Consider the following 12,548-nt stretch of genomic DNA (forward strand, 5'->3'; position numbering starts at 1 on the left):
GTTGGTCAACCGAGATTGTTTTAGTCGAGCAGTAATAAATACATATAATTTATGTATATACAGTTGAAGTCGGAAGTTTACATATACCATAGCCAAATACAATAAAACTCAGTTTTTCACAATTCCTGACATTTAATCCTAGTAAAAATCCCCTGTGTTAGTTCAGTTAGGATCACCACTTTATTTTAAGAATGTGAAATGTCAGAATAAAAGTTGAGAGAATTATTTATTTCAGCTTTTATTTATTTCAGCACAATAAATTGGGTGAATTTTGGCCCATTCCTCCTGACAGAGCTGGTGTAACTGAGTCAGGTTTGTAGACCTCCTTGTTCGCAAACGCTTTTTCAGTTCTGCCCACATTTTCTATAGGATTGAGGTCAGGGCTTTGTAATGGTCACTCCAATATCTTGACTTTGTTGTCCTTAAGCCATTTTGTCACAATTTTGGAGGTATGCTTGGGGTCATTGTCCATTTGGAAGACCCATTTAAGACCAAGCTTTAACTTCCTGACTGCTGTCTTGAGATGTTGCTTCAATATATCCACATCATTTTCCATCCTCATGATGCCATCTATTTTGTGAAGTGCACCAGTCCCTACTGTAGCAAAGCACCCCCACAACATGATGCTGCCACCCCCGTGCTTCACGGTTGGGATGGTGTTCTTCGGCTTGTATCACAAACAATATTCCTAATCTGTTTATTACTACATTTATCTTTGATGTTAATATTGCCAATGAATATATTTTCATGTAAATCTATGCTACTTACATCAACCACAGAGGAATTTAAAAGAGATACAACCCCCCCTTGGAATCGCATCAAAAACAATTGCATATTCTTTCGGGGTTATTGGAATTTTAAACTTATCAAGAAATTCCCCATATGAGAGTAGATATCCATCATTATTCAGTAACTGACCAACCAAAATAATTTTATTCTCAAACCAGTTATGAAGAAAATAGTTATTTTAAAATCGTATTTCTTTGTTGTTCCATAAAATGTATCTGTGAGGGGAAAAATTGTGTTTATACGCTAACATCCAAGCTAAAATTGCCTGCTTATGGAATTTGGCCAACTTTACTGGGATTTTATCAACATTAAAATTACATCGAAGCAAAAATTCGAAACCACCAACAGAGTCAAATAAATACTTCAGAATCCAATTTATTTTTAAAGTATTATTTAGAATATTGAAATCTAAAACCTCAAGACCTCCTTGTTCTTCGGTGTTACTGAGGATATCTTTTCGTAGATAGTGAGGCTTGTTCCTCCAAATAAAATTATGAATCTTATCTAAGTCCTTTACAATTTTAGGGGGTAAGTCAAGTGATAACGAGACATAAACCGATCTGGATATCCCTTCAGCTTTGGAGAATAAACCCCGACCTTATAACGAAATATCTCTCATCAACCAGAGGTTCAATTTCTTCTTTGTTTTCTCAATAATGGGGTTAAAGTTCAATTCACTCCTTTGTTTTTCATCCTTGCATATAACAATTCCAAGATAAGTAACCTTATCTTTAATTGGCATACCATATACTTCCTGTAAAACACAATCCTTCAGTGGAAATAAGACTGACTTATTGATATTAATTTTCAAACCCGAAACTACGGAAAAGTCTTCAATACAGAAAACTGCTTTAGAAACCTCATTCCTGTCTCTTAAAAATATGGTGGTATCATCAGCCATCAAGGAGCTCATTTGATGTTCTTCAATCACGAGTCATGTGTTTTCAGTCTGCATGGTCAATGCAGCACATGCAACAATGTTGATGACAACAATGCTGTTTTCACTTTGCTTCTTAATATAAATCCACTAGCGTTCTATAATAACACTATTCGTTTCTGCTTCTTACATCAGCAAACAGTTTGTCTTTTCTTAGCAAGTTGCCCTAAATCTTGTTAGCCGCTAATTGCTAGCTAGCAAATAAATGTACTGGGTAAGAGCAAACGTAGCTAGCTAATATAGCCTGATAATACCAGTGATGTTATAGACCTAAATCAGCATGTTGTTTGTGCAACAGTATCTTCTAAATCGAAGAGGAATATGCAAAGCAAGAATATGTTAGCTACATGAAGTAGCTAAGAGAAAACAACATGCAATGTAGCCAAAGCGTATAGGGTCCTCTAGGAAACACGTACCAACACTTTAGTTCCTAACCTGTCACAATAACTCCTCCCTGACATTTACATTTTTTGTTATCTCAAACAACACTGTATTCAAAGTGCCCACTATTATATTCTAACTATATAATAGTAATTATATATCCATGATTCCAACAGTTTTGCTCAGATTTGCGAGTCAAATCACAATTGCAACATTTGGTTAAGAATAAATCCTAGATTATTTGCCCATATCGTGGAGCCCTACTTGGCAGTGCGGAAATGATCTCAATTGAGCAGTGGTGTAAAGTACTTAAGTAAAAATACTTTCATGTACTACTTGTTGTTTTTTGGTATCTGTACTTTACTATTTTTATTTGACAACTTTTACTTTTACTTCACTACATTTCCTAAAGAAAATACTGTACTTTTTACTCCATACATTTTCTCTGACACCTAAAAGTACTTACATTTTGAATGCTTAGCAGGACAGGAAAATGGTCCAATTCACATTGTGGTCAAGAGAACATCCCTGGCCATCTACTGCCTCTGATCTGGAGGACTCACTAAACACAATTGCTTGGTTTGTAAATTATGTTGGAGTGTGCCCCTGGCTATCTGTAAATTAAAAAAAAAAAAAAAAAAGAAAATGGTGCCATCTGGTTTGCTTAATATAAGGAATTTGAAATTATTTATACTTTTACTTTTAATACTTAAGTATATTTAAAACCAAATACTTTTAGACTTTTACTCAAGTCGTATTTTACTCGGTGACTTTTACGTTTACTTCAGTAATTTTCTATTAACGTATCTTTACTTTTACTCAAGTATGACAATTGGATACTTTTTCCACCACTGCAATTGAATGCAGGAAATGCAGAAATGATAAAAGTGTTGAAATTTTAATTGAACAGTATAAAACAATCAGAATGAAGAAAGACTCATTGAAATCACTCAGAATGTATGTGTTGCCACCCTAGGATCACTCACTACTCATAAAGCAAAAGTGGAACTTGTATTTTTCAAAAACTAAAAATACCGTCATACCGTCCAACTTTTTTAAATCCCCGTGATTTGGTGTTTTGGCCATATCGCCCAGCCCTAATTTTAAAAAATGGACTGGATCTTTATATATACCACTTGGATCCTGTTTCAGGAATAATGAAATCAGACCTTGTTGCGTGTCTGATAATCTACCGTTTATATAGGAGTGGTTAAAACATGCTAATAATGGTCCTCTTGAGTATATCAAAAAAGTGTTGTATACTTCCACGGGTATGCCATCCAGCCCTGGAGTTTTCCTGGACTAAAAGGCTTTAATTGTATCAAGAAGTTCCTCCTCTGTAATTTGGCCTTCACACGAGTCTTTCTGTAAAGATGTTAATTTTACATTATTAATAGTAAAAAAATCCATACAATTAGCTTCGGTTAGTGGAGAAGGAGGAGACTGAAACGAAAACTTAAAGTACTTTACTTCCTCTTTTGGTGAATCATGAGTGACTCCCATAATTTGTAACAAGGTTCAATACATTTTTTTGGTAGCATTTCTATGTTGAAGATTGAAAAATAATTTGGTGCATTTTCCCCCATATTCCATCCACTTTGCTTTATTTTTATAATATATTACACTGGATCTTTCTTGATAAGTTCCACCATTTATTTTTGTTTTTCCTCTAACTTATTCTGTGCCTTTATGGTACAGTTTTTATTGCTATCTATCTGACTGTTAGTCCTTCAATTTAATTTGTTTAATATGGACTCTTTTGCCCAAAGTTGCTTTTGTTTTATAGATGAGTACTGAATTGCATGGCCCCTAAAGGCACATTTTAAGTGTCCCATACAATAAGGGGATCTGCTGTACCTATGTTATGTCGGAAAAACTCAGTTATAAATTCTTCTGTCCTAGTTAAAAACAAGTTATCCAGTATGCTTTGATTAAATTTCCAATATTCTCGCCCACGTGGAAAATCTGTAAGAGTAAAATATATATATATATGCCAATTATGTGATGGTCTGACGGTATTCTGTCCCCTTTCAACACTTTTTAAACTTTTGGTGCCAGAGATAATGATATTAGAAGGTAATCAAGATGACTGGCTTGATTAAGCCTCCGCCATGTGTATCTCACTAGGTCAGGGTATTTAAGCCTCCATATATCCACTAATTCCAATATATCCATGACATTCATGATTTCCTTAAGTGTCTGGGGTTGATCGTTTGTATTTTGATTTCTTTACGGTCCATAGAGGTATTTAAAACCGTATTACAATCTCCCGCCATAATAGAGTCTAGTGTTGCTTGTAGAGTTGATACATTTTCAAAGAAGCTTGGATCATCATTATTTGGACCGTATAGGTTAATAAGCCATATCTGTTTATGGTCCAATAACATTTAAAATCATCCATTTTCCTTGAGGATCTGTTTGGACAATTTGCACATTTGGATCAAAATTACTGTTAATTAATATCATCGCCCCTTTGAATTTCTTTGCCCCCCCCACCAGTCATTTTTCCACAAAGTTAATCTAAAAAAGTTTCCTGTAAACAATTGATATTATATTCCTTCTCTTTTAGCGAGGTAAGTAATGATCGTCTTTTCTTATTATCTGCTAGGCCATTACAATTATTACTGGCTATACTTATTTAACCAATTACTATAATGAGACACACGTTTCAATTCTATTTATCATAATATATTGTTTTTAAATGTACCATTAAAAAGTAGCATGATGATTGTCTATATAGCTGTACCGTGATATTTGCATTGCCACTAAGTAAACCTCCAATTGGTCCCCGCTATTCCACCCGCTAAAACCCCTCCTCATCCCGAGTTGGGTTGTCATCCCAATGCCCGGCAGACCACCCCGGAGAGACTGGGATCCATCCTTCGAAAATAGCAGTGCCACCCACAGAACAGAAGCAGATCAACCGCCAAATGCATTTCCATCTCCATCGCCCTCACCTCAATTTTGTATTATATTTATATATATATTTTTTTTTTTAAATCCTGTTTATCTTTTTTTCCCCATAATTAGCAATTCATATTTGTAGTAATGTAGGCAGTTTATGCAAAGTATTTTTACCTCTCGCCATTAACAAAATTACATTATGGCAAGCAATTATTATGTTAGCAAACAATTATTGTGATTCATCCTATATTGTCCCTAACATCTTTTACTCCCTCGCAACAGTTGTGGGATACACACACTCAACCCCTTTCCCCCACAACAACCATATACTCAGATTCTCAGCAGTTGCACCATCCCAGAGCCCAACTCAATAAAGGTCTTGATTTACAAATGCATATACAGTTGCAGCTGTATGAGAAGGCCTGCAAAACTGAGCCAGAAATGGGGAGATTTTTATTAACCATTTTCACTTTCTTGATGGAGGTCAAATATACCCCCTTCCCCTGAAACACCTACAACATGGTCCCCCGTAGTGACCGTATTCCCAAGCAGTCAGACCTTTGATTTTGTACCACTGTGAATGTCCGAGTGTGACCCCCCCCCATGGGTTACTGCAGCTAGTGTTGCCAGCTCTGCCACTGCCTGGGTTGGGGCACCCCACCGGAATCCCCACCGGCTAGGTACAAGGTCGTCAAGGATCTCATTAGCAGCTTCGAGAATTTCCTTGTATATTATGCTCTCCCATCAGGGGGCTCTGGCTTTGCAGGGCCAACCCTGCCAGGCAGGCTCAGAATCTTGAGGGGGCGCTGCTGCTCTAGAAGGTCTCTGATATTATTTCTGATTGGCTTAACGCACCACCACCTGTCAAGCTTATCAAAGTAATGTTTTCTTCATCTCAAACAGCAAGCAAATATGAGTTTTTTTTTTACATCCATTGAGAATTACAATAGTTCCTCAATGTATTTGAAAAACCTTTCCAGCACTCTCACTTTCGATAATCACTCAGTGTGAAAAAGAAAAATGTCATGCTCTGATCCAGTGAAAACACCATAAAATAGGCTTTTTATCAGTGCTCGACTAGGATTTAAATAGGGTCCGGTACTCAATTTGGGTGCTCGTACTGTTTTATATTTAGGTGCAGGAGCGCCACAATACTTTTGAGCTAATATTCTGCAAGTGGAACAGGAGCTCAAGCAGTAGAACATTTGAGGTGCAGGTACTCAGTTCTGGTGAACTCCTGCCCAAGTCAAGCACAGCTTTTTATCCCTTTCGCAAATAGCCTACAGCTGTGTCTGTCCCGAGCTCACTGGTGCAGGAAACTCTGAGGGCCTAGAATATTTTATACAATGTTGCAAGTTCGGTAGCACTAGCTTCTGGCCTGACCCAAGTTAATAGTTGATACAATGTTTCAAGTTCATTGCAGACAGGCCATGTGTAGGCAATGTGATTCATAGGAAATCTGTTTTTATTAGGATATTTTCTACCTGCTGGCTGCAATGTTTTTATTTGTTGGCTTTGTGGGCTATTTTTACGTAGTTGGCAATAGAAGTTACTTTTTAGGTTGGTATCATTTTCATTTAGATTTGGATAGAATTTTCATTAACCACATGACAATGAGTTTGAGATATGGAGACGTTATTATAAATTAAATTAAACTGTTTCACGAAAATGTGCATATGAAAACTGTAATTGGCACGCTGATCGGTAGAAATGGTAAGATAAATTGGCATTCCACATGAGAAAGGTTGTTGACTCATGTAGCCTATTACTGGCAACTTCAGGAGAGTAATGGCAGAATCTGCGAAAGCCAGCAGGAGGAGAATGGTTTGGTCAGGTTAAGTTTTTTTTTTCTCTTTTGGTTATCTAGATATTTAAGAGAGACTGTTCACCACAGGCGCTACCCTAGCTCTCCCAGAGACTGGTATTATTTCCTCATTTAATGTTTTTCACTTGTCCCTCACTCTGTGCTGCAGTGGCTATGATACGGAAAGCATTGTTTTCTCAGTCTTATGGAAGAGGGGAAATTGGGATTGTGGTAGAGGGAGCAGGGTGGTGGCGTAGCCTATGTGTTGTCTGAGCTCATGATGAGTTCTACCAGCAATGTGCTACATGCATATCCTCCCATCATTCACCAAGGAGGAGAGGATGCCGTTAGAGCTTGTAAAAGCACACTGCAGCATTGAGCTACTCTCTGAGAAACCAGCAGCATCAACCATGCTGGTCCTCTATCAGTTGGGAGACCTAAGACTAATATTGCAGTCTATGCTATATCTAATTGTGATGTGCCTTTGATAAGGGTAATAGAACTGCATCATTTTTCTAGGTCACGTCTAATGAACAGTTGGCCAATGCAGCCTTCCTGTATTGAGCGAATGGGGTTAAACCGTCGTTATTATGTGTGCCTTTGGTATGCACCGTGCCTGTATTTGATATACCATTCTGTTTTTGCTGCTTATTGTTCTTTGGTGGTTTGCTTGTTGTTGGTTGAGTAAAAGCGAGGGTAATGGGGTAATTTACTTACATCTCCTGCGCTGGTGCCATCAATCTTTGTCAGCCATTTTCTTTACCAGTTGCATGATTCCATTAACACAAATTAATCTGTATTTAAGTGAACTGACAGCCATTTTGTTTGCCTAATGGTTTGTTAGTGAGCACAGGGAGCTGTATTTGACTCACTGATTGAAATGGCATTGATCTGCCTGATGTTTTATAGATTTGTGATAAGGAGAGAATTGGATAAATCATTGACGATACATTTAATCAACCATATTTCACTAATTTAGCACATTCAACTATTCCTACAATAATTACATTGGAGCTTTATCATCTTTGTGACCACATTTAGCCTAACATAACCCCTCAAAGTTGGACCAAACATGTTGAACCAACCAAGTTTGGGTATAGAAATGACTTTAACAGGAACATGTCTCAACCTCAACCCTTCAAACCAAACAGGTCACACATAGTATTAAATGTGGTATGTAGGCCAACAACCTGCAACAGGCAGCAATTCATAATATTGTGACTGAGTTAGAAACATACATACATACACACATGTATGTAATGGAGCCATGATTACTGCACTAGGTGTTGAAGCTGAAGCCTTCTATCACACTTGGGATGTCATCAGGCTGTGGAAAGTCACACTGCAACCATGACCCTGTTGCTAATGGCTTTTCTCATTGAGGGGCTCTGGAGCGTGCCGTGGTCTGGTGGCACTTAAGTGAGCTATCTCATTCACACACCCTATCCTTTTACCCTCGTAACAGAGAGGAGCAAGCCTGGCCTACAGTGAAGCCCAGGGCATAGACTCTGCCCTGAGTCTTACATACAGTAGTAGACTATCTCAGAGATGAGCTGCCACTCTCCGGTCCAGCTCGTCTCCCACAGCATGCTCCAGCCCAGGGAGAGTTTTAGCAGCGGTCCCAATCCTTCAGCAGAAACACTATTTATTCAGCCTCTAATAATTTCCTAAATTATCCAGACGGCCCGCCACCACACCCCCACTGTGCCCATGTGACACTGGTCCTCTGGAGGGCAGGAGAGCAAGAGCTGAGACGGCACTTCCTCTCTGTGGTGCTGTTTGATGAACATGCTGTTGCTCTGTTTGTGTACTTCCTGAATTAGAAATCCCTCTGATTGTACAGGCTTATCACTGTGACTGCCAAAAGATGGGTTTATAATTAGTAAGAGGATGGCTGATATGTTTCCTTTGAAATATATTTGTTTGGTCCTGTATACTTGTCTTGCTTAATTATTTGGCTGTTCGTTTTCATAGAAAGGCTATATGTTTCTTCTCATTTCTTGTCAGCATAGTTGAGCTCCTAAAGCTTGAGAGGTGACGGCAGCTCCTCTCATGCCATCGGTAGTCTAACTCCACCCTCACCAGATGACAAGAGTGTCTTAATCAGCATCGATCTTGAGCAACAAACGTCAGACGGCCCCAAATTTTCTGGAAACCGTGTTCTGTATGTGGAGGGTGCCCTGTAGCAATCAGTAACTTCCCACAGTGGTGTCAAGGTGCTGACTACAATTGCCACTCGGGTTATGTTGACAAATTAGTGTCCCTGGAAGTTGCATTCCTCTCATTATGTGCACACAGTAGAGGGGCTGTCCACATGGTGACATTACAATGGTAGTTAACTCTCATAATGAACACAAACAGTAAATGATAACACTAATGAATAGAGGTGTGAGCTTGCTTTGTGTGTGTTTTAATGAATGGCACATGGAAGAGCAGTATTGAGCACCTTGCTGAAGACAAGTTTTAAAATCAAGAATCAAGTATTTTGCTTGTTGCTTAGCAACTTCCAAGATGAGTTGAACTTAAAAATTGACCTCTAATTAATACCAACATGTGACTGTTATTACTCCATATTTTCTTTATTTATTATTTAGTCAGATTTAGCCCTAAATGTCAGATGCAAGTGTAAGCTATAACAACATGGATGTGTCTCTGGGGTAGAGTAAATGTTCTGTGTTGCGTGTATTAGGTTAACAAGAGTACTTCTAGGACCAACTGCCTCTTTGTTAGTAATTTTGTCAGTTAACCAGAGGTTTTGGAGCCCGAGCTCATTAAATGGCCACACATCCTCTACAGAAGGCTTTTTTATCACCAGAAATTCAATTCGATGACAAGAATAACAGTTTTGGAGCATTACAGCCTTTAATGAAAATAGATTTTTACATGTCATAATTTCTTACATTTTTTCCCCCCCTGTTAATATTCTCCATGCTTTGCTCTGCAAAGTATTAGCACATTATCATCAGTTGTAATCATTATATTTTTCCATTCCTGCCACTGTCAGATGATAACCTGATCTTGGCATATACATTTTACAATAGTCTATTACTCCTATGAATTTTGAAAATGCATAATATTTTCACATACAGTATAATATTAGCTCCCATCACTGTGGGTTCAGTAACACTAGGCTACTTCTAACCCCTCATGAAGATGAAGCTGAGCTACCTTGATGAAGCCTCAGTGGCACTGATTTTGTTCTCCTCCCTTGCAGAACACGTGTGTTCCATCATAGCTTCCTGCCTGCGGAACCTGAAAGCCCAGCAGAGGACGAGGCTCCTTAGCAAGTTCACTGAGAACGACTGTGAGAAGGTGAGATCTTCACTGATCCACCACTGTTTGCAGAACATTTTCACAGCAATATTTCTTAAAAAGCAAATCAGGAAAAATCTGGTTTTACATATTCACTTCCCTGATTGAGATCCCCTTGTACAGGTGTGAGTATGTATTGATCAGCCTGTGACTGGTCACTGTTAATGACTAAAATATTGATCCTGTGGTGGAAAGAGTTATTAACTTCACCACCAGTGATAGAGACAACAGTCCCTCTGCTACTTGAATGGTGCTACAGACACACACATACATGGTCATAGACATACTACATGCTAGCCTCTGGCTGTCTGAATCCTATTTTCTCCCTCCATGGGGATTTTGTATGCATAGCGCCTTGCATTGGTGTCTGATGTCTTCTCCCTCTGTCCTACAGGTTGATAGACTGATGGAGCTGCATTTTAAGTACCTGGAAGCTGTTCAGTTGGCTGACAAGAGGATCGAAGGAGAGAAACACGTAGGAGTCCTAACCCTCCCCCTGCTATCAACAGCTTGCATTCTAACCTTGACTGGCAATATCTCTGAAATAAGAGCAGCTCCAAGTGTCTAGATAAGAAGTCCTTTTAGAGAGGCTTGTAATTGTCACAACTTCAGGACTAGAGGCTAGCTTGGAGAGGGGCTGGAATCCTTGGTTCAAATCCAGTGCCTTAAGTCATTGTCTACATTAAGAAGCTCTTCACCTCTTACTGCATGGACCCACTCAGAATATGCTGCGGTGTGAGTGGGTGATGTCTCTTTGTTGTCGCTAGAATCCCTCTCCATTGTTACAGACAGAGATTGCCAATAAGATCCGATCAGCCTCAGCTAAACAAGGCAGTGTTTCAGTTTGATGCCCTGTGGTCCCAGAGAATGTGTGAGGTCCAGATTAGTCTGTAGGCTGTGCTCACTCAGACAGGTGGAAGGAGCGAGATAAGAGATGAGGAGTCTCTTCTCCAGCAGGAGAGAGAGGGCAGGAGAAGGTAGTAGAGTTTTAAGAGGGAGATAGCTTTCAGATTCATATCTGATGAGAGATTAATTCTTTGCAAAAAAAGCGGGACAGCTTGACACGGCTTGACATTCATTTGAGTGCAAGTATAAACAAGTAATAACCAAAGAGACGATTTTCTGTCTTCACTATCTTGATGCGCATGGATACCCCTATTTCATTGTACAAATGTTTAGTTATAGGTTGAAGAAACTAGTAACAATTTCTTTGAGTATCTTGTTTCAGTCCTGGCTAGGATGTTGTCTTGTACGCTACATGGCTAAAAGTATGTGGACACCTGCTTGTCAAACATCTCATTCCAAAATCATTGGCATTAATATGGAGTTGGTCTCGCCTTTGCTGCTATAACAGCCTCCACTCTTCTGGGAAGGCTTTCCAATAGAGGTTGGAACATTTTTGCGGGGACTTGCTTCCATTCAGCCACGAGCATTAGTGAGGTCGGGCACTGATGTTGGCCGATTTAGGCCTGGCTCGCAGTCGGCATTCTAATTCATCCCCAAGGTGTTCGATGGGGTTGAGGTCAGGGCTCTGTGCAGGCCAGTTAAGTTCTCCCACACCGATCTCGACAAACTATTTCTGTATGGACCTCGCTTTGTGCATGGGGGCATTGTCATGCTGAAACAGGAAAGGGCCTTCCCAAAACTGTTGCCACAAAGTTGGAAGCACAGAATCGTCTAAAATGTCATTGTATGCTGTACTGTTAATATTTCCCTTAACTGGAACGAAGGGGCCTAGCCCGAACCATGAAAAACAGCCCCAGACCGTTATTCCTCCTCCACCAGACTTTACAGTTTGCACTATTTATTGGGGCAGGTACGTTCTCCTGGCATCCGCCAAACCCAGATTCGTCCATCGGACTGCCAGATGGTGAAGCGTGATTCATCACTCCAGAGAACGTCTTTCCACTCTTCCAGAGTCCAATGGCGGCGAGCTTTACACCACTCCAGCCGACGCTTGGCATTGTGCATGGTGATCTTAGGCTTGTGTGCGGCTGCTCGTCCATGGAAACCTGTTTCATGAAGCTCCCGACGAACAGTTATTGTTCTGACGCTGCTTTCAGATGCAGTTTGGAACTCGTAGTGAGCTGTTGCTTCACCACTCGGCTGTCCCGTTCTGTGAGCTTTTGTGGCCTACCACTTTGTGGCTGAGCCATTGTTGCTCCTAGACGTTTCCACTCCACAATAACAGCACTTACAGTTGACCGGGGCAGCTTTAGCAGGGCCGAAATTTGATGAACTGACTTGTTGGAAAAGTGGCATCCTATGACGTTGCCACTTTGAAAGTCTCTGAGCTCTTCAGTATGGCCATTCTACTGCCAATGTTAGTCTATGGAGATTGCATGACTGTGTGCTCGATGTATACACCTGTCAGCTACGGGTGTGGCTGCAATAGCCCAATCCACTAATTTGAAGGGGTGT

General features: G+C 39.8%; 1 protein-coding gene across 1 annotated transcript in view; it reads left to right on the forward strand.

Annotated features, from left to right (window-relative positions):
- LOC139557422 (beta-catenin-like protein 1) overlaps window positions 1-12,548 on the forward strand; it is a 36,257-nt gene that overhangs the window by 13,134 nt on the left and 10,575 nt on the right. The window contains exons 12-13 of the mRNA XM_071372214.1: window positions 10,030-10,127; window positions 10,522-10,602. Coding sequence (XP_071228315.1) covers window positions 10,030-10,127; window positions 10,522-10,602 — 179 coding nt within the window. The remainder of the gene's footprint in view (window positions 1-10,029; window positions 10,128-10,521; window positions 10,603-12,548) is intronic.

The sequence above is a fragment of the Salvelinus alpinus genome, chromosome 28 (genome assembly GCF_045679555.1).
Source record: "Salvelinus alpinus chromosome 28, SLU_Salpinus.1, whole genome shotgun sequence".
NCBI lineage: Eukaryota > Metazoa > Chordata > Actinopteri > Salmoniformes > Salmonidae > Salvelinus > Salvelinus alpinus.